This window comes from Lactuca virosa, chromosome 4, assembly GCF_052849685.1.
Source record: "Lactuca virosa cultivar CGN04683 chromosome 4, Lactuca_virosa_CGN04683_v6, whole genome shotgun sequence".
NCBI lineage: Eukaryota > Viridiplantae > Streptophyta > Magnoliopsida > Asterales > Asteraceae > Lactuca > Lactuca virosa.
Window position 1 is genome coordinate 531,250,379 of NC_136429.1, and position 19,355 is coordinate 531,269,733.

General features: G+C 39.7%; 1 protein-coding gene and 1 non-coding gene across 2 annotated transcripts; one reads left to right on the top strand and one right to left on the bottom strand.

Annotated features, from left to right (window-relative positions):
* Nucleotides 1-13,415: 13,415 nt before the first annotated feature.
* Nucleotides 13,416-13,522, bottom strand: LOC145110370 (small nucleolar RNA R71). Its single transcript, XR_013709751.1, has one exon. It is a non-coding gene; the product is annotated as a small nucleolar RNA R71 (small nucleolar RNA).
* A 1,105-nt stretch (nucleotides 13,523-14,627) lies between these two features.
* Nucleotides 14,628-14,975, top strand: LOC145107178 (uncharacterized). The gene has a single exon (XM_079044030.1). It carries the CDS (start codon nucleotides 14,628-14,630, stop codon nucleotides 14,973-14,975), a length of 348 nt encoding a protein of 115 aa, XP_078900156.1.
* The last annotated feature ends 4,380 nt before the right edge of the window (nucleotides 14,976-19,355 follow it).

Genomic DNA, 19,355 nt, shown 5'->3' on the forward strand with positions numbered 1-19,355 from the left:
GTTACAGTTAGGCCGGCAGGCCTGGGTGACAAAGTCATTTCGATTCCGACACCTGGAGAATGTCGTTCAGGCAATTCAACGGTCAAGTATGGTTATAACAACATAAATTTGGTACTAAGAAAATACGATTAACGTATGAATGGTAATAACTTTACTAGTTTTATTATAAAGTAATAGAACTACTATACATATTACAGTTTCAGAGTTTTCCGAACTTACTATACATTATAGGGTGAACCAGGGTTGCTCCTTATAAAAAGAGTTTTCTTATTCGATCAAACAATGCACAACACATTCAATGAGATTCAGTAACGAAATACACATGTTAGAAAATAATGGATTTTCTTGGAAGCATACAAATACATTTCTTGATTCATTAACCGGATTTTCTTCTCAAAAACATGCTTATGAACTCACCAGCTTTATGCTGATACTCTTCCAAAACTGCTTGTATTCTCAGGAAATCAGTAGACAGGTACCTCCTGGAGTTTTTGAGAAGACAGAGTGTATAGAGCCACGTCTTTTACTTTTGTTATACTTTTGATGTACATAAGTATGAAACAAACAGATGTAAATGTTTTGCTAAAACAATGTAATGGTTGTGTTTACTCTGATTACTATGATGCAATTGTTGTGATACTACGCATGACGTCATCCACCCCCGAACGTTTTCTCAAATAGACCCTTAACAAGGCAAAAAGATAACGGAAACAAGTCTGACTTTTGATTGCATTGATTGACTTTACAAGATAGAAATTTCGGGTTGTCACAAACATCACATACTACCATTAACCCAGGAAGGCCCTTTTATACATGTCCCCAAAAGGTAATTTACCATTTGTTCAGTTTCTGATGCTAATCCTACTTTTTTGAACATGTACTAATTCAAGCAAATAGTTGGAATCATGATGCCCGTTCAGGTTTTATAGCTTGGGTTGATGAAATGCAGTGCAACAATGAAGGTGTGATCATAACTGGGTTGTTTAGGTCGAACAAAAAGCTTCAATCTGAGGTCTTTAAGTTGAAGGTGTACCTAATATGTAGTTGGGTATTTTTTTTTTGTGTTTAATCATGTACAAGTTGTAATGAAGGTCATTTGGGTTAAATTATGAACAACTTGTAATGTACTTTGTTTTGGTTTTTATGTTTAACCTGTAATGTGTTTTGTTTTGTTTTGTATGAACAACTTGTAAAGTACTTTGTTTTAATTTAGGTGTTGTTTGTTTTTTCTGAGACAAAATATCTGCAGTCTGCGGACCACATCTGTAGACCTCTGCAGCAGAAGAGGTGAGCCAAACGTCTGCAGTCTGAAAAAAGAAGACTGTTTGTTTTTTTAACATCTGCAGACTACTAAAATAAACTAAACTCTAAATAAACTGATTTTTTTAAACTACAAAGTGATTTTTTTAATATATTTATGACTTTGTTATAAATAATTAACAAATCTAAATCAACTTTTATGTATTATTGTATAAAAAGTGAAAATAAAAATGATACAAATTAACGTATATATTTGATAAAAACCAACAATTTTGGTCGCAAAGTTATTCCTAAACATCGTAATTAAGAATCAAAGAATTTGATATATAAATGAATGGAAATAAATTTCGATTTTTTCAATTAAATCAATTAAAAACGTGTCATAAATATTTTTCCTAAGAAATTGACGATGTTTTATTAAATAATGTTTTATAAAATTTGGCACAAAAAATATAAGAATATATATATATTTTTTTCATATTTATATAAACAACTTCAACGACCATTATTGTAATAAACTTTTATTTATAAATTTGTCAAAAATATCATGTTTGTGTCGTCGAACTTTTTTTTTAAGTATTATAATTTTTTTTTCAAATTATTTATCACTAATAAAGTTGGAATAAATCTAAATTCAAAAAAACTAAAAAAAAATAAAATAAAGTATATGTGTTTTTTAGGCTAGAAGATGTCTGAAGATGTTAGAAGACTTTGCTCCACATCTGCGCCAAGAAGAGGACGCGCATACATTTTTAGGTCTGCAGTCTTCAAAAAAACAAACAGTCTGCGAAGGCTAATGTCTGCGCGTGGTCTGCGTCGCGCAGACAGAAGAGTTCAGGAAGATCTGCGGACAAAAAACAAACGCCACCTTAGTTATTGTATTACATTAAAATTAATGTCTTAATTGTTACAAGGACCCTACATCTTATTCAAGGACCACAAGAAAATTATTGGACCACATGTTCCCTTGTAACCTAACCAAGTTAACATTGATTCCTGGAACTATTGACCCAATGTTCCCTTGGGTAACATGCACCATGCACGATCAATAAAACAAGTATGTGTCTTTCTTAAATAAACTAAGTTTCTCAAACAACATAAGTAGTACAAATCAGGCACAAACAAATAAACAAGTACATATGTTTCTCAAAGAAACAAAGTCAGTACAAATCCAAACTTAACAACCTAGTACAACCCAATTCCAAACATAACAATTAAGTCCAAGCAAACACAACTGTAACATCCGGACTCCCAGGTATGAAATTTTAAGATTTTTGTTCATCGCATAAGACCTACTCGACGAGTTGGAGGCCCCAACTCGTCGTGTAGAAACTGATAAGGTCGCGTGAATTATGGAACCTACTCGACGAGTTGGAGGACCCCAACTCGACGAGTTGACGGCTAATTATGAAACCCTAATTTTCAGGGTTTTGCACCCTATATAAAGAACTTATGGCTCATTGTGCCCTCCCTCATCGCCCTTACAGTCCATAGAAACCCTAGTTCGAGCCTTATACCTTCTTGAGTGTGTGTGAGAGCTTTGGAGAGTGATTTTGGTGTGGTTGTGAAGGAAACTTGGAGCTTGAAGAGGTTGGAGTAAAGGGAGAACCAGTAGATTCGACATCTACTCTGTTTTGGCAACCATCTTGAGGTATAAAGTTGATACCTTGACCTTTTATTGTTTAGATCTCCTCTTATGAAGTATATGGTCATTTTTGGTGTAAAATGGAGGCATTCTCGGATTTGAGCTTGTCAAGAGGATGTAGTTTCAGAACTGGACACCTCTAGGCCTCCATGGACATAAAGTTTCCCACTTTATCTAGTCTTGTCCCTCCTCCATGCCCTAAACCTCTTATTAAGCTTAGTTTTGGTATTTTAATCCCTCTGATGCCTTACATGCACGTAAAGTTAGCAACTTTACGTGGTATCTTAGTCCTAAGAGGCTAGATCTGTAGTTTGGGGCTTTAGAGTCGACTGGAAAGGGTTGAACACGTTAAGACAGGAAAACTTGACGAGTTGGTGAGGGTTTTCCCCGCTTTCTGGATACTGAAGAACTCGACGAGTTGCTTTGCTAACTCGACGAGTTGGATCAAGCTTCTCGTCTTCTGGATGATGAACGAACTCGACGAGTTGATGAAATAACTCGACGAGTTGGATTAGGGTTTCTCCCATTTTTCTGAACACTGAAGGAACTCGACGAGTTGCTGGATGCACTCGACAAGTTGGGTCAACATGGACTGTTGACCTTGACTGTTGACCGTTGACTTTGACCATGGTTAACCAAGTTGACTTTTGAGTGCATTTTGGTAATTTGGGGTTTTAATGGAATTAGTTATATGGTGGTTACAGGCAGTTGAGTTTGGAGCTATGTGTTGGGATTCGACGTTATTTGTTCAACACTACTTGTGAGGTAAGTTTTCCTCACTATACTAACAGGGACGAAGGCACCAATTTCGGCCCTTTTGGATTGTATCATGGTTATAGGATGATGCTATGTTTAGTGATCTGTTAGATCGGTATCCTGGTATATAGGATGATGATATGCTTAGTGATTTGTTAGATCGGTATCCTGGTATATAGGATGATGCTATGATTAGTGATCTGTAGATCTGTATGACTGTTTGTGCATGCTAGCTAGTGTATGATATTTATGTGTTGATTGTGTGATTGCGGGTGGGTTAAGGTGGTCCTGATTCGTGCTCTAGGACAACATACCAGGGCGGTTCGGATAGATTGAAGGCCCATCGGGGCATACCATTCAGGTCGAAGGTCCGGAGAATGGTCCAGATAGGCTGAAGGCCTGGGAGGGCGGACCAGACATATTGAAGGTTCTAAGAGTAGGCCAGATAGACTGAAGGCCCGACAAGGGCGGTCCATTCATACTGAAGACTCTATTTGCATATTGTTTGTTATGATATTGTTCTGTTTGTATGGCGTTGGTATTTTGGGGGAACTCACTAAGTTTCGGGCTTACAGTTTTGGATTTTGTTTCAGGTACTTCGGATGATCGTGGGAAGGCGAAGGCTTGATCGTGCACCTCCTCATATTTTATGATTTTGGTTTCTGTGATTCTCTGATATGAAACTATTTTGAAAACATTTTGTAATAAGTAATGGTTTTTGGATGCTTGAAAAAGTTTTTGAATTTTTGAGAATTTTTATGGATGTTACAAGTTGGTATCAAAGCCTTGGTTTGAGTGAATTGTAGGAACAATCGTGTGAATCCAGTCTCAAACTAAGGAAAAGATTTTCAAAATGATTTTCAAAAGGTTTTCAAAATACTAAAGGAGGATGCAAAGTGTACGATCAGCCGGAGCCAGTAAGTAGACCCCAAAATACCATACTGATATTTGATATTGTGATATGTTAGAAAAACATGCTAGTGATAGGCTAGGGATCTTCAGGAATTGCATGTCAGAATTGCCTGGTTATATGATGTCTGATAGCCTAGGGTTTTCCTTATGTGAAATTGACATCATTACTGTGGTTGCTTAGTGTATGCATCACGGTTGTATATAACTAAGATCTTATAGCCTGAGAATGTTTGGTTTGGCCTTACTTCCTGTTCTTGTCTGATGAAGGGCTTAGGGTAGGATAGGATATTTGAATGTCTATAGGGTCCAGTGTTATGTATGACTAGCATACACGAGTGTTGCAAGGTTGGTGTAAGTTTCATGGATGAGTTGTGCGGGGTCTGTCGGCCAGTTGTGAGATGTTTAGCCTTCCTCTAGGAGTGAGGATTGAGCGGTCACCTATGCTTATGTATATTGTTAGGGCGTTGTGATGATCCTTGAGACAAATATGGGTAGGTGTGGAAGGTAGTATGGGCCCGTACTACTGAAAGCACAGGACCCATACACGTAGCGAGGAAGTCACAACCCCTAGGGCTTTGTTGGGAGTTGGTTCCCCGTTGTTATATGGGATGTCTGATATATTCCTAGTATATTTTCAGTATGGTGGTTACGAGGCTATTTGTGACGGGATCCGGGTCAGGATCAGGAGCTGGCAGTCAGGGCGGGCCAGCACCGACAGAGACCATAGGTCAGATGGGGCCAGATGAGCTAGATGCCAGGATTCGGGAGATCCTGCACGATGAGGTTGTTGCACTTTTTCGGGCCGAGTTGCCAGAGATGTTTGGGTCTATTAAGACCGCTATGGTGGAGTATTTCAATGAGCGTTATGCAACCATTGTCGAGACGGCTGCAGCTGCAGCTTCCGCAACCATAGCAGCTGCAGATGGTGGGGCCAGTTAGGCTTTTCAGTACCGAGACTTCGATAGCACGAAGCCCCAGACTTTTGATGGGATTCAGGACCCGATCATATCCATGAGGTGGCTATCTTACGTTGAGGGATGCTTTTTCACATGCTCGTATCCTACTGACCAGAAGGTCAGGTATACTCTTAACCTGCTGAGGTCCGAAGCAAAGGACTGGTGGAAATTGATGACGGGGTCGTATTCTGATGAGCAGATAGTTGCAGTTACTTGGGATCAGTTCAGGGAGATGTTCCACTCCCGTTACATTGGCTGGAACAAGAGTTTTTGGATTTGAGACAGGGATTAGATTCAGTGACGGAGATCACCCGCATGTTTACTGTAACGCCCGTAGATCAGGGTTAGTCAATTTAGAGACGATAAGCATCAAAAGTGACTTTTTGATAAAAGATTATTTAGAATGAATAATCTTAATTAAGTTGTAGTGGTCGTGGCAAGGTTTCCGAAAATATAAAGAATGCCGAAATCCGAGTTATAACGAAGAAGTTATGACCTGTCGAAGTTTCGCAACAGAACTGGCACGACACAACGCGACGTAAATAGTGAATTTACGATGGAGCGATATTTAGTTTTAGCGATCTAAACGAAAGTCGTAGAATAAGTTAAACCAAGAGCGTGCATAAGAAGAACGTCCAAATCTGACTTCGTATGAAGAAGTTATGATTTTTCTAAGTTTCGACTTAACAGTATGCAGCCCAAAGTTCGATTATGAGATCGAGTGATTTCTAAACAAAACAATCTAAACGAGAATCGAAGATCTCGTAGATAGTAGTCCAACGGTAAAAAGACAGTCGAAAACGGACGTCGGATGAAGAAGTTATGAGTTTATAACGGAGTTTTCCTGTCCCGGCCTACTAAAATAATATAATAAAAGTTAAATTCAAAATTAGCCGACGGAGTCTAAACGAGAGTTGTAGATCATAATCTCACCTACGCGTGCATATAAAGAATGTCGAAAACGGAGCTTGTATGCGACAGATATGAATTTATGAAGTTTGGAACACAAACATCGAGGCTGTGTCAGAGCTTACGACGTGAGCACAGTGTTCACGACGTGAGCACAGACTGGACACCCTCCAGAGCAAGTGGAAGAATGAAGAACGCAGTGACCTACTGAGCTCACGACGTGAGCACTAGAATCTCATGACGTGAGCACAGAAATCCAGCCTTATAAATAGAAGTTGAAGGGCAGCCGGCTATAGTTGCTAATTCCTTCACTCTCTCACTCCTGATACCATATCTATCTCTTTTGAAGCACCCCCGAAGCCCCGGTATCATCCCGAGACCCGAAGCGATTCCCAAAGCCCCGAAGATCCCGAGAAGAAAAGAGTTCCCGAGCCGAAACTCTGCCTGCGAGAAGCCCGATCTTTGAAGATATTCCAATTTCACCGAAGAATACTACTCTTAGAGCCGTAGTACTGTCCGATCATCTTCTGATCAAGTGAGTGCATAGTCCCTTTCATATACATGATTATAATACAAGTATTGATGAGCATATTAGATATATGATATGAGTGAGTGTGTAGTTACTTTCTTCTAACACATAAATACGAAGTATTTGCTATGAAATACGTGCTATGTGTTATATATTATTTGTTTATATGAGATGGGTGTGGAATGGATGTTTTATATAGTTTTTAAATGAGTTAAACTGTATATGTATTTTGTATCTAAAAATATGTTGGGTAGAACATGGGTAGATGAACGATGAGATGAGAGATGAAAGAATGTATGCGTAAACATCGATAGTTATGGACCTAGCACCTGTTAGAGAAGAACTTTGGTAGCTACGGATTAAGGTATAGTTAATTGTCCCTATTCCGGGAGTATGGGTTGGGCACAGTTATTGATCCGGGAGTATGGATCAGATCAGGATTTAGGTATAGTTATTGATTCGGGAGTATGGATCAGATCAAGAGGTTAATTTAGATCCAGGAGTATGGATCGGATATACCAGATCCGGGAGTATGGATTTGGTAAAGAGGTTAGTTTTAGATCCGTGAGTATGGATTTGGTAGAGAGGTTATTTTTGGATCCGTGAGTATGGATTTGGTAGAGAGGTTAGTTTTAGATCCGTGAGTATGGATTGGGTAAAGAGGTAAATTGTGATACGAGAGTATGGATCGTTTCGTTGTAAGGATCGACGGGGTGGGATAAGAGTTGCTTGTATATAGTGAAATTGTATATGTTTGTGAGTTATAATATATATATATATATATATATATATATATATATATATATATATATATATATATGATATAACATTGTGGGTTGAAAACCCTATATGCTCACCAGGCTCCCAAGCCTGACCCACTCAGTTTTCTTTGTATTACAGGTAATGGCACAAGAGTATAAGTTGGTGGACTTGACGAGAGATTTTGGATAATAGACCAGTAGTTGTAAATAACTGTTGTAAGGTCGAATTGTACTTGCTTATGCTTTTGGTCTGTATCGGAACATGACATCCCGAGGTTTTATTATGCAATGAAAGTACATTTCTTTAAGAAATGCTTTGATAAATTCTTATCATATTTTGTTTTGGGAACAAATTCCGCAACACTTTTAATCAAAGGATTACTCTGATTTTATAAAACAAAGCATAAACAAATCGGTCTTTTTTGGCCGTGAATTTGGGGATGTCACAGTTGGTATCAGAGCATTAGTTTAAGCGATCTAGGAATTTGTAGGATTTCTAGACTTAAACTTAAAATGCTAAGTGGAGATTGTGAGATGTGTGTCTGTGGTATTTTAGACACGAGCACTAGTTTATTTTAGGAAAGATGCCTAAAATGCTTTTATGTGCTAAATGCTATATGTTTGCCATATATGATATTGTTTGTTCGGATCTATGATCTGTTGCCAACCGGATCTGGAAACCTTATGTGTTTAGGATTCTAAGCGTATGACTACGATATTAGAACTAGCATGTAAACGTTTCGGAGTGATAAGGATGATTTGAACGTCTATCGAAATAGAGATCTAAATTCACCCTATTCGGTGTATAGATCAAAAATGGAAAGAACCAGAAGTGGAGTTGGGAACACGAACAGGAATCAACCACCTGTGGTTGAGCAAGCACCTGTTGTAGCAGCAGCACCTGAGCCAATAAAGATGGCCGGAGTGAAGATGATGATTCAGACGATGTTGGATCGTCAGATGGAGGAGACAAGGCGTTTGCTTCAGCAGAATCGTGAAGAACTTACGATGCCTATCGAACAGCCCGTAGTGAATGAAGGGCAATCGGAAGGAGGAAATTTCAGTCGATCTGTTGGTCAAACTGAACCACTTGTGGTTAGGAGGATTAACCAAGGTGATGGAGTCGAAAGAAATGAATGCAAGTACAAGGAATTTATGACTTGCAAGCCGTCAACTTTCACTGGGAAAGAAGATCCGATCGGAGTTATGGATTGGATCTCGGAAATGGAACTAGCATTCATGACATGTGGTTGCAAGGGCAAGTTACAAACCATATTTGCAGTGCGTCTGTTCAGAGGTGGCGCTGTTCGCTAGTGGAACACTCTGGGGAAGACCCTAAGCCCTAACGAGCCACTGCAACTGACTTGGGCAGAGTTCTTGATGCAATTCAAGCGCTAGTTCTGCTCGGCCCAAAATCTGCTAGAGTTGTAGAACAAATTTATGATATTGAAGAAAGACAGCATGTCAGTTGATGAATACACTAATGCCTTCACAGACAAGATGGAGTTTGCTTTGCGCATCATCCCAGACGAGCTGACAAAAATCGACAGGTACGCAAAGGGACTTCCATGGGAGTATGCGGTGCCAATGCGTCAGACACTTACTTTGGAGGCAGCTATCTGGGCTACCAAGTCTGTTGAAGATATGATTAAGGGAAGGACCGCCAGCAAGGTTGAAGTTGGCGAGAAAAGAAAGTTTGAAGGATCCTCGAGGTCCGATGAGAAGAGAAAATTTTCGAAGAAGTTCGAAGAAGAAGCACAATGGTGTGATAAGTGCAAAAGGAAGCACATTGGGAGATGCTCTAAAGAAATGACCTGCTTCAAATACGGGAAGACTGGTCATTATGCTAGCGAATGCACAAACAAAAGAGAAGCTTGCTTTAAGTGTGGTGAAGAAGGACACTTCAAGCAAAACTGCCCAAGAAGGGAAGAGGTTACAAAGCCAAATGTGCAGCCAAAGCCAAAGGCAAGAGCATTTCAAATGATCCTTGATGAAGCAAATGACAATGCAAGGAATCAGGAATAAGGATTTTATATCTAAAAGATCAAGTTATAAAGTAGCGATGTGAATATTAACATGTGGTGTAGCCTATTAGAGGCATAGTATAGGGTGAACTTGAACCTTTGTGTAATCGTTTCAAGAAATAATATAAACCCTGGTTTTGATATCTATGTGATATTTATGGTTTTAATATCTGATGTGTTAAATGATTGTGTGATTTTTGTATGGTGACTTGGTTAGACTGAGAGACAATACTTGGGACGAGTATGAGCAGGTGTGAATAGTAGTATAGATCTATACTACTGGAAGCACATGACTCACGCTTGGATTAGGGAAAGTCACAAGGTTACCAAGAAGCTAGTAATTGATTCCATTTTATTCAACTATGTCATTACCATTGTTTCGGTAATGACTAGTAAGATGGTTGTTATTCCGACCCTAGTGGTCATATCGAATTGAGTCCGACTACAATGAGTTTGTTACGTGGTTCGGAGAACCAAGTTCGAGGTAGCATCTGACTTAAGTCAGAAAATTGAAATCAATGCGACCAATAGCATCGTGCTCGTTGTTAAAGAAGTTAGTAGCTAGAGATGTTACATGTTAAAATGTGACTATATCACATTAAAATATGAAGGAATGTATATTCCATTCTGGAATTTGACTCTAAGAGACTTGAGTCTAAGCGTTGCATCATACGATGAGAGGTCATTAGAACATGACCTATCGGTCTGTTACAATAGATAAGGGAAAGTACTTATCCTAAGAAGAAGAAGGAGTCCTCAATAAGGAATTATTTTGTTACTCGAAGGTTACGATTGAAAGTCCAACATAGTACGAAGAGCAGGTGCAATATTGAGCATCACAGTGATTACTTAGGATGGAGGGATAACGTATGGAATCATTATACAAGCCTTATTTCGTTGATGATTCCGGGACGTAATCATCATAAGGGGGAGATAATTGTAACGCCCCGTAGATCAGGGCTAGTTAATTTAGAGACGATAAGCATCAAACGTGACTTTTTTGATAAAAGATTATTTAGAATGAATAATCTTAACTAAGTTGTAGTGGTCGTGGCAAGGTTCCGAAAATATAAAGAGTGCCGAAATCCGAGTTATAACGAAGAAGTTATGACCTGTCGAAGTTTCGCAACAGAACTGGCACGACACAACACGATGTAAATAGTGAATTTACGATGGAGCGATATTTAGTCTTAGCGATCTAAACGAAAGTCGTAGAATAAGTTAAACCGAGAGCGTGCATAAGAAGAACGTCTAAATCTGACTTCGTATGAAGAAGTTATGATTTTTCTAAGTTTCGACTTAACGGTATGCAGCCCTGATATGTGCATAATTAATCATATGTTTAACATATATTTCTATTCATTTTTGGCTAATTATATGCATAATATGGACAAAAGGTACTTAATAATGCTTATATTGTGTTTTCTGTCCAAAAGACATGCTTGGAAGCAGAAAGGAAAAAGGAGAAGCAATTAGAGACCAAAGAATGAAGAAAAAGGGAAAACTACACACTTACTCGGCGAGTCCACGCATGTACTCGACGAGTTCATTAGAATGTTCCCGAAAGAAAAGTCAAGATTCCTTGCCGAACACGGATTTCACATTAGTACTCGGCGAGTCCACGACCTACTCGCCGAGTAGCCCCTGTTTTGTGATAATTATAAATAGCGGGTCTTAATCCGATGGAAGGACTTCTGGAACCTTTGGTGAGAAGCAAGCTGCGATTGAAGAGCCAGAAGAACCCTAGAGAACGAAGATACAACCTAGAATCCAATTCCGAAGAAGATTTGAGGCACATTCTCGTCATTCTACTTAATCTATTGTTTCTCAATTATGGTTAGACAATTAGAATTCGTTTTATTGCTGTTAATTACCTCAATCATGAGCTAAAACTCTTAAACTTCTGTTTGGGGATACAAAATTGATATTATGGTTTGATTAATGGTAGGATTAATTAAATATTGGTGATTTTGTTAATTTTAGCTTGTTAAAGAACCTTGTGTGTGAATGATAACTAATTTTCTGTTAATAGGAAGATAATTAAATAGTATGAACATCTTTTAATTATCAACCCCATATGTTTATGTGACCACTTTATCATATGTCTAGGACTAACGAACGTGAAACTAGAATTAATAAGAAAAATTAGGTAAATTCATGTGTGAGCTTGTTTGATGACCATCAACAAGAGGTTAACTAAAGGACCAATTTAGTTAGCTATTACAAGTCTAAATTAACCCGAATAAATAATCTAGTGAATTAAATTAAATTAGACAACTGATCACTGTTTGAGTTAGTTTGTTTTCTAAGGATTATCGTAGCAAACGCAAGGCTAATCACTTGAATCGGTAGCCAATAGAAGAATTAATCCATTGCACTATTACCATAATATCAACCATAGGATCAATTGAGTTGAACTAAACAGAAGTCCCTTTTATTATTAAATTCAGTTAAATCTTTGTTTTTCTAGTTCTTAGCCTAAGTAGTATTAGTAAGTTTCTAGTCTTGCCAAACTAGAGAAAACCCATATTTACTATTTAATTTAGATAAAATCAGTCTTTAGTTTTAATTTACCGTTCCCTGAGTTCGACACTCTACTTACCCAACTATACCACTAAAAGACAGGTTCACTGCCTTTGTGTGCTTAATTTATAACTCAAAAGTAGGATTAAAACCAGTGCATTTTACACACATCAAGTTTTTGGCGCCGTTGCCGGGGAACGGTTCTAAATTAGCACTAATTTCTATTTTTATCGATCCTTTGTGTGGGATTTATCTTACACAAAGTTAATTATGAGGTAATTTAGTAGTTAGTATAGGTTTTGATCAATCCCTGTTTTAATAAATTAAGTAGAAAATTTTTCTGTTTTTACCTTGAACTCGCCGAGTGCACTCGACGAAACTCGGCGAGTCCATCACTGTTCACAGTTTTAGCTTTTATTTTATTTTTGTTCTTTTTATGCATTTTTCTTGTTTTATTTGCAGTTGTTTCATGACCCGAGGATCTGATACACCTTTGATCCCTCCTCTAGACGACCCGGAATCCGCCCTAAGGAAGAACAAAGGAAAATCCGTTGGAGAATCCGCTTCTTCAAGGAATTCGCCACTAAAGAACCTAAAGTCCGTTTTCAGCAAGAAGAAGAGCAGCAAATCAGGAGCATCTAGCGCCTCTTTGACAATCGAAGACCCAACTAAAGAAGACGCCGAGTACGAGACCGAGGAAGAAGAAGACCCTACATTCGGTCACGTTTCCGATTCCGACGATGAATTAGCTATTCTCATGGCTAACATTGATGAAGTCCCCATGGGGGAATGGAAGAAAAGGATATGCGATGATACCGGACCGGGACTTGTGCAACCCGCAATCCCCGCTACTGCTACTTTTGAGCTCAAGGGTCACATCCTGGCTCTACTTAAGGAGATCCCTTCACAGGCAAAGACCACGAAGACGCTTACAAACACTTGGACGAAGTCAATGATGTAGCTGATTATTTCAATGTTCCAAATGTGCCTCGGGAAACTCAGCTACTTCGCATGCTTCCGGTTACTTTGAAGGGTGCTGCCAAGGATTGGCTCAAGTCATTGCCCCCAGGATCTATCACTACATGGGCCCAAATGAAAGAAGAGTTCATTGATCAATTCTGCCCGCCATCCAAGATATCCAAGCTAAAGAAAGCCATAGATAACTTTGAACAACAAGCTGGAGAATCACTATATGAAGCGTGGGAGAGGTACAAGAGCCTGCTAAGGAATTGCCCACATCATGACCTCAATAGTCAACAAGAAGTCTCCATCTTCTATGATGGAGTAAATGTTACCACTAGGCAATTACTTGACTCGCAAGGTCCACTCACGAAGAAGGCACCTCCAGTGATAAAGCAACTAATTGAAGAATTCTCTAAGCATTCTAGAGAATACCACAATCCAAGAAATGATGTGACGAGGGGGGCCGCCTATGCAGCTTCAGAAAACTTGTCAGCAGTTATGGCTATGCTAAAAACCATGGATAGGAGGATGGATAAAATGGACCAAACGATACATGCTATTCGGGTGGGTTGCGAAAATTACAATGGGCCTCACCTTACTAGAGACTGCGATTTGGATGAGAATGGCAACAAAAAGGTGCAAGTTTGTTACTCAAGTGGGGACCGATATGATGAAGATTGGCGTAGACCAAAGAAAGAGTGGCTCCCTTATGACGAGTACAAGAAGGCTAAGGAGGAGAAGTTCAAGCAAAAGGGAAGGGGTTTTTACCAAAAGGAGGAGCCATCACAAGAAAGAAAACCAAGTTTGGAAGAAATGCTTACCAAATTTGTAGCTGCTTCAGAAAAGAGACATAGTGATCATGATGTTGCAATTCAAGAAACAAGGACCATGCTTAGAAACCAGCAAGCATCTATCCACAACATAGAAACGCAGCTAGGGCAACTTGCTCAACAAATAAACCAAAGATCACTGGGCAAACTTCCTAGCAAAACCGAAAACAACCCACGAGGCGCGCACATAAACATAGTCACAACAAGAAGTGGGAAAATAATCACTCCTCTGGCCCCTATTCAGAATGAAGCACCCAAAGAATCATAGAAGGAGGAAGCAGAAAATCAAAATCTTCAATCTGACAGCTCTACTCGCCGAGTACAGAATATGGACTCGGTGAGTCCACTGCCAAATCCGAACAATCAGACCCCTGAAAAGTTTTACCAGCCGCCATTGCCATACCCAACCCGAGCTAAGAAAGTGAAGCAGGAAGAGGAGTACCAGAAGTTTCTAGATCATATAAAGGCTCTTCAAATCAACATACCCTTCATCGAAGCTGTCGCACAAATGCCCAAATATGCAAAGTTCCTTAAGGAACTTCTCACTAATAGAAGGAAGATGGAGGAAGTGAAGAAGGTAATCCTCAATGAGAATTGCTCAGCCGCCATGCTCAACAAACTACCAAAGAAGAAGGGTGACCCGGGGAGCTTAACTTTACCTTGCCAATTTGGCAATTTAGCTACCACTCATGCCTTGGCTGATTCAGGAGCAAGTGTGAATTTAATGCCTTATTCATTCTTCAAGAAGCTGGATCTCCCGGAACCAAGACCAATTCATATGGCGATTCATTTAGCTAACAAGACAATCACTTTCCCAAGAGGAATATGTGAAGACTTAGTGGTCAAAGTGGACAAGTTTGTATTTCCCGCTGATTTCATAATTCTAGACATAGAGGCGGATCCTTAAGTCCCAATCATCCTTGGAAGACCCTTCCTCAACACGGCAAGTGCTATAGTAGACATGAGGGACTCGAAGCTCACTTTGCGGGTAGGAGAAGATTCAGTCACATTTGGGGTTGATCAAGCTATGAAGTATGCACGGAATAGTGACGACACGACATTCTCAATTGACATGCTTGATGAATTATTGGAGGAATGCATAAGTGAAGATTCCAGCAAGTTCACCATTTTTGATGAAGAATTTGATGCAGAAAAATACTTAATGGACATCGAGAGGCTGCTGGAAGAAGCTGAGTTTGAAGAATTGATGAGGCAATCTGACACTTCAACTCGCCGAGTAGGGCCGATCTACTCGCCGAGTCCAAGCGAAAAAAAACAGAATTCGTAAAGTCAGCTACCAACTCGCCGAGTCCCTTACCTACACTCGGCGAGTACAACAAACAGAACCCAAAAACTGAGCTCAAAAAGTTACCAGAACATTTGGAGTATGCCTTCCTTGAAGATGGCCATCAAAAGCCAGTCATTATAGCCTCTGACCTTTCCAACTCTGAAAAGGAAGAACTAGTGCAAGTTTTGAAGAAGCGAAAATGGGCCATAGCATGGAGCATTACCGACATCAAGGGAATAAGTCCCTCTTATTGTTCACACAAGATTAACCTGGAAGAAGGAGCAAAGCCGGTTGTGCAGCACCAAAGAAGACTAAACCCAAATATGCAAGAGGTGGTCAAGAAAGAAGTGGTCAAGCTTTTAGATGCGGGGATTATATATTCCATTTCCGACAGCCCGTGGGTGAGTCCGGTTCAAGTGGTGCCCAAGAAAGGAGGGATGACGGTCATAACCAACGAAAAGAATGAGCTTATTCCGACACGAACGGTAACCGGTTGGAGAGTGTGCATTGATTATCGAAAACTAAACGATGCCACTCGTAAAGACCATTTTCCCTTACCCTTTATTGATCAAATGTTAGAAAGATTATCTGGCCATAGTTATTATTGCTTCCTAGACGGATTTTCAGGTTATTTCCAAATACCCATAGACCCATTGGACCAAGAAAAGACCACATTCACTTGCCAAAGTGGGACTTTTGCTTATCGACGCATGCCCTTTGGGCTATGCAATGCACCTGTGACATTTCAAAGGTGCATGACAGCCATATTCCACGACATGGTGGAAAAATTCATGGAAGTCTTTATGGACGATTTTTCTGTTTTTGGATCTTCCTTCCATGATTGTCTCACAAATCTTGACCTAATGCTTGCTAGGTGTGAAAAGACCGACTTAGTCCTTAATTGGGAAAAATGTCACTTTATGGTTAAGGAGGGTATAGTTTTGGGCCACAAGGTTTCCAAATCGGGAATTGAAGTGGATCGGGCAAAGATTGACACCATTGCCAAATTACATCCACCAACTAATGTGAAGGGTATTAGAAGTTTTCTAGGACACGCGGGTTTTTACCGGCGTTTTATCAAAGATTTTTCTAAAATAACTCGACCTCTAACACAATTACTCCTAAAAGATGCACCATTTAATTTTACTAAAGAGTGTTTAGAGGCATTTGAATTTTTAAAGGAAAAATTGACTAATGCCCCGATCATTGTTGCACCAAATTGGAATTTACCATTTGAAATAATGTGTGATGCTAGTGATTTTGCATTAGGAGCTGTCCTTGGTCAAAGGGTTGATAAGCACTTCCGACCCATATATTATGCTAGCAAGACTTTAAATCCAACCCAAGAAAACTACACCACCACGGAAAAGGAATTATTAGCTGTGGTGTACGCTTTTGATAAATTCCGCCCTTATTTAGTTTTATCTAAAACAACTGTTTTTACTGACCACTCTGCTATCAAGTATTTGTTTGCCAAACAGGATGCCAAGCCAAGATTGATATGATGGGTTCTACTTCTTCAAGAGTTTGACATAGAGATACGCGACAAAAAGGGAATGGAGAATGTAGCAGCTGACCACTTGTCAAGGCTTGAAAACCCGCGATTGCAAGAAGATAGAGTTGGAGATGATTTTCCGGACGAGTATATTATGGTGACTGTGGGAGAAGAACCATGGTTTGCAAATATAGCTAATTACTTAGCTAGCAATTACATCCCAAAAGATATCACAAGTCAACAAAAGAAGAAATTCTTTTCTGAGATAAAGTATTACTTTTGGGATGAACCATATCTTTTTCGAAGCTGCGCGGATGGAATCATACGAAGATGCGTGTTCGGGAATGAAAGCTGGAAAATATTGGAGCAATGTCATAGCGGGCCCACGGGTGGACATCATGGAGCACATTACACTGCTAAGAAGATCTTTGACATTGGGTTTTACTGGCCCACGATTTTTAAAGATGCAACCCAATTTGTCAAAGAATGTGATGCATGTCAAAGAGCGGGAAACATTTCATCTCGAAATGAAATGCCACAACATAGTATCCAAGTGTGCGAAGTATTTGATGTGTGGGGGATCGATTTCATGGGACCATTTCCCATATCCAAAGGCAACAAATACATATTGGTGGCGGTGGATTATGTATCCAAGTGGGCGGAGGCACAAGCCTTGCCAACTAATGACGGTCGGGTAGTGGTGAGGTTTTTAAAGAAGTTATTTTCAAGATTTGGGGTCCCGAAAGCTCTCATAAGTGTCCGAGGCACTCATTTTTCCAATGATCAACTAGAGAAGGTGCTAAGTAAATATGGGGTAACCCATAAATTTTCAACATCCTACCATCCACAAACTAGTGGACAAACCGAAGTGATAAATCGAGCTTTAGAGAGAATCTTGGAGAAATCGGTGGGGAGCAATCGAAAAGAATGGTCGGATAAGCTAGACGATGCACTTTGGGCCTTCCGTACAGCTTTCAAAACCCCTATTGGTACTACACCATATAGGTTAGTTTATGGAAAGCAATGTCATTTACCGGTGGAGATAGAGCATAAAGCTTTTTGGGCTTTAAAGATGTGCAACTTCAACATGGAGGAGCTCAAGAACAACCGGTTAATGCAAATGAATGCTCTTGAGGAACTTAGAAATGATGCATACACTAGTTCTTTGATCTATAAAGAGAAAACTAAGAATTGGCATGACAGGAGGATCAAGGAAAATAAAGAATTTCATGAAGGGCAAAAGGTGTTGCTCTTTAATTCAAGGTTAAAACTCTTCTCGGGCAAACTCAAGTCAAGATGGGATGGTCCTTTTCTGGTAAAGAAGGTGTTTCCACATGGTGCTATAGAGCTATTGTCAAAAGATGGCACCTCGTTCAAGGTCAATGGACATAGAGTCAAAAAGTATGAAGAAGGAGTTCCAAGGAATGAAGGCATGGAAGAGTTGATGTTGCTGGAAGGGATTGCAGCCACGTAGAATGGGAGGAGTCCAGCTAATGACTCCTTAAAAAGAAGCGCTTCCGGGAGGCAACCCGAGTTTAGAGTTTGCATTTCTTTTTCCTTTACTTTCTTTTTAATTCCTTAGGATCTTTTTCATTCATCTTCTTCTGGAAATATGTTCTAAATGATTGCTTGAGGGCAAGCAATGCCTAGAGTGTGGGGTGGTGGGTTAAAAAATTAAATTCAATTTTTGTCAAACTGCAAGCTTTACTCGCCGAGTAGGTACGAGTACTCGGCGAGTGCTTGTCTAAATAACCAAAAAACCGCGTAAAAGCATTTGTACTCGGCGAGTAGATCGTTTCTACTCGGCGAGTAGCCAACTTACACAGACGGTATAAAAATCTGAGAAATAAGGGTTTTTACCCATTTTACCCACACACTCGCCGTGCACAGCCTCCTTCAAGCGATTTCTTTGATTTTTGGCTTAATCCTCGACTTTCAAGGGAAAAGGTATGATCTTTACACTTAAAAACTCATCAAAGGTTCAAGCTTTATCACTGATTTGCCCCTATTTAGTCTAAATTCGGATTTGGGGGTTTCCTCAAATTCTAGGGTTTTAATTTTACCATGAATTAGGAGTTGTTAGGAGAATTTTCTTTTGGTTTAGTGGTTAATGGACTTAGTACAGCAAACCCCTGTGCAAAATTGGGTGTTTTAAGTGACCCATATGTGTTCGATAGATTCTGGTCCCGATGTTCATCCTACTCGTCGAGTAGGACATGAACTCGGCGAGTAGGAGGCTATACAGATCTGTTTTATTCAATTTTAATTACTAGGTGTTGTTTGTTTGTGCTTTCTTAATGTTGTCATGCAGGTACCATGTCCAGACGAGGTCAGTCTTCAAGAGGGGGAAGCCAAGGGGACATCCCGTGGCTCTTGTTCCGCCAAATCACATTCAAATCGTCTCAAGCCCGTGCCAAAAACAAGTTAGAGGCTTTAAAACAGAAAGAGATTCATTTACCCAATGCAGTGGATTGGGATTGGATGGGGAAAGTTGGTTTAGAAGA

Excerpts from the sequence above, each read along its gene's own strand:
- LOC145107178 (XM_079044030.1), top strand. The coding sequence starts at position 14,628 with ATGGAGGAAGTGAAGAAGGTAATCCTCAATGAGAATTGCTCAGCCGCC.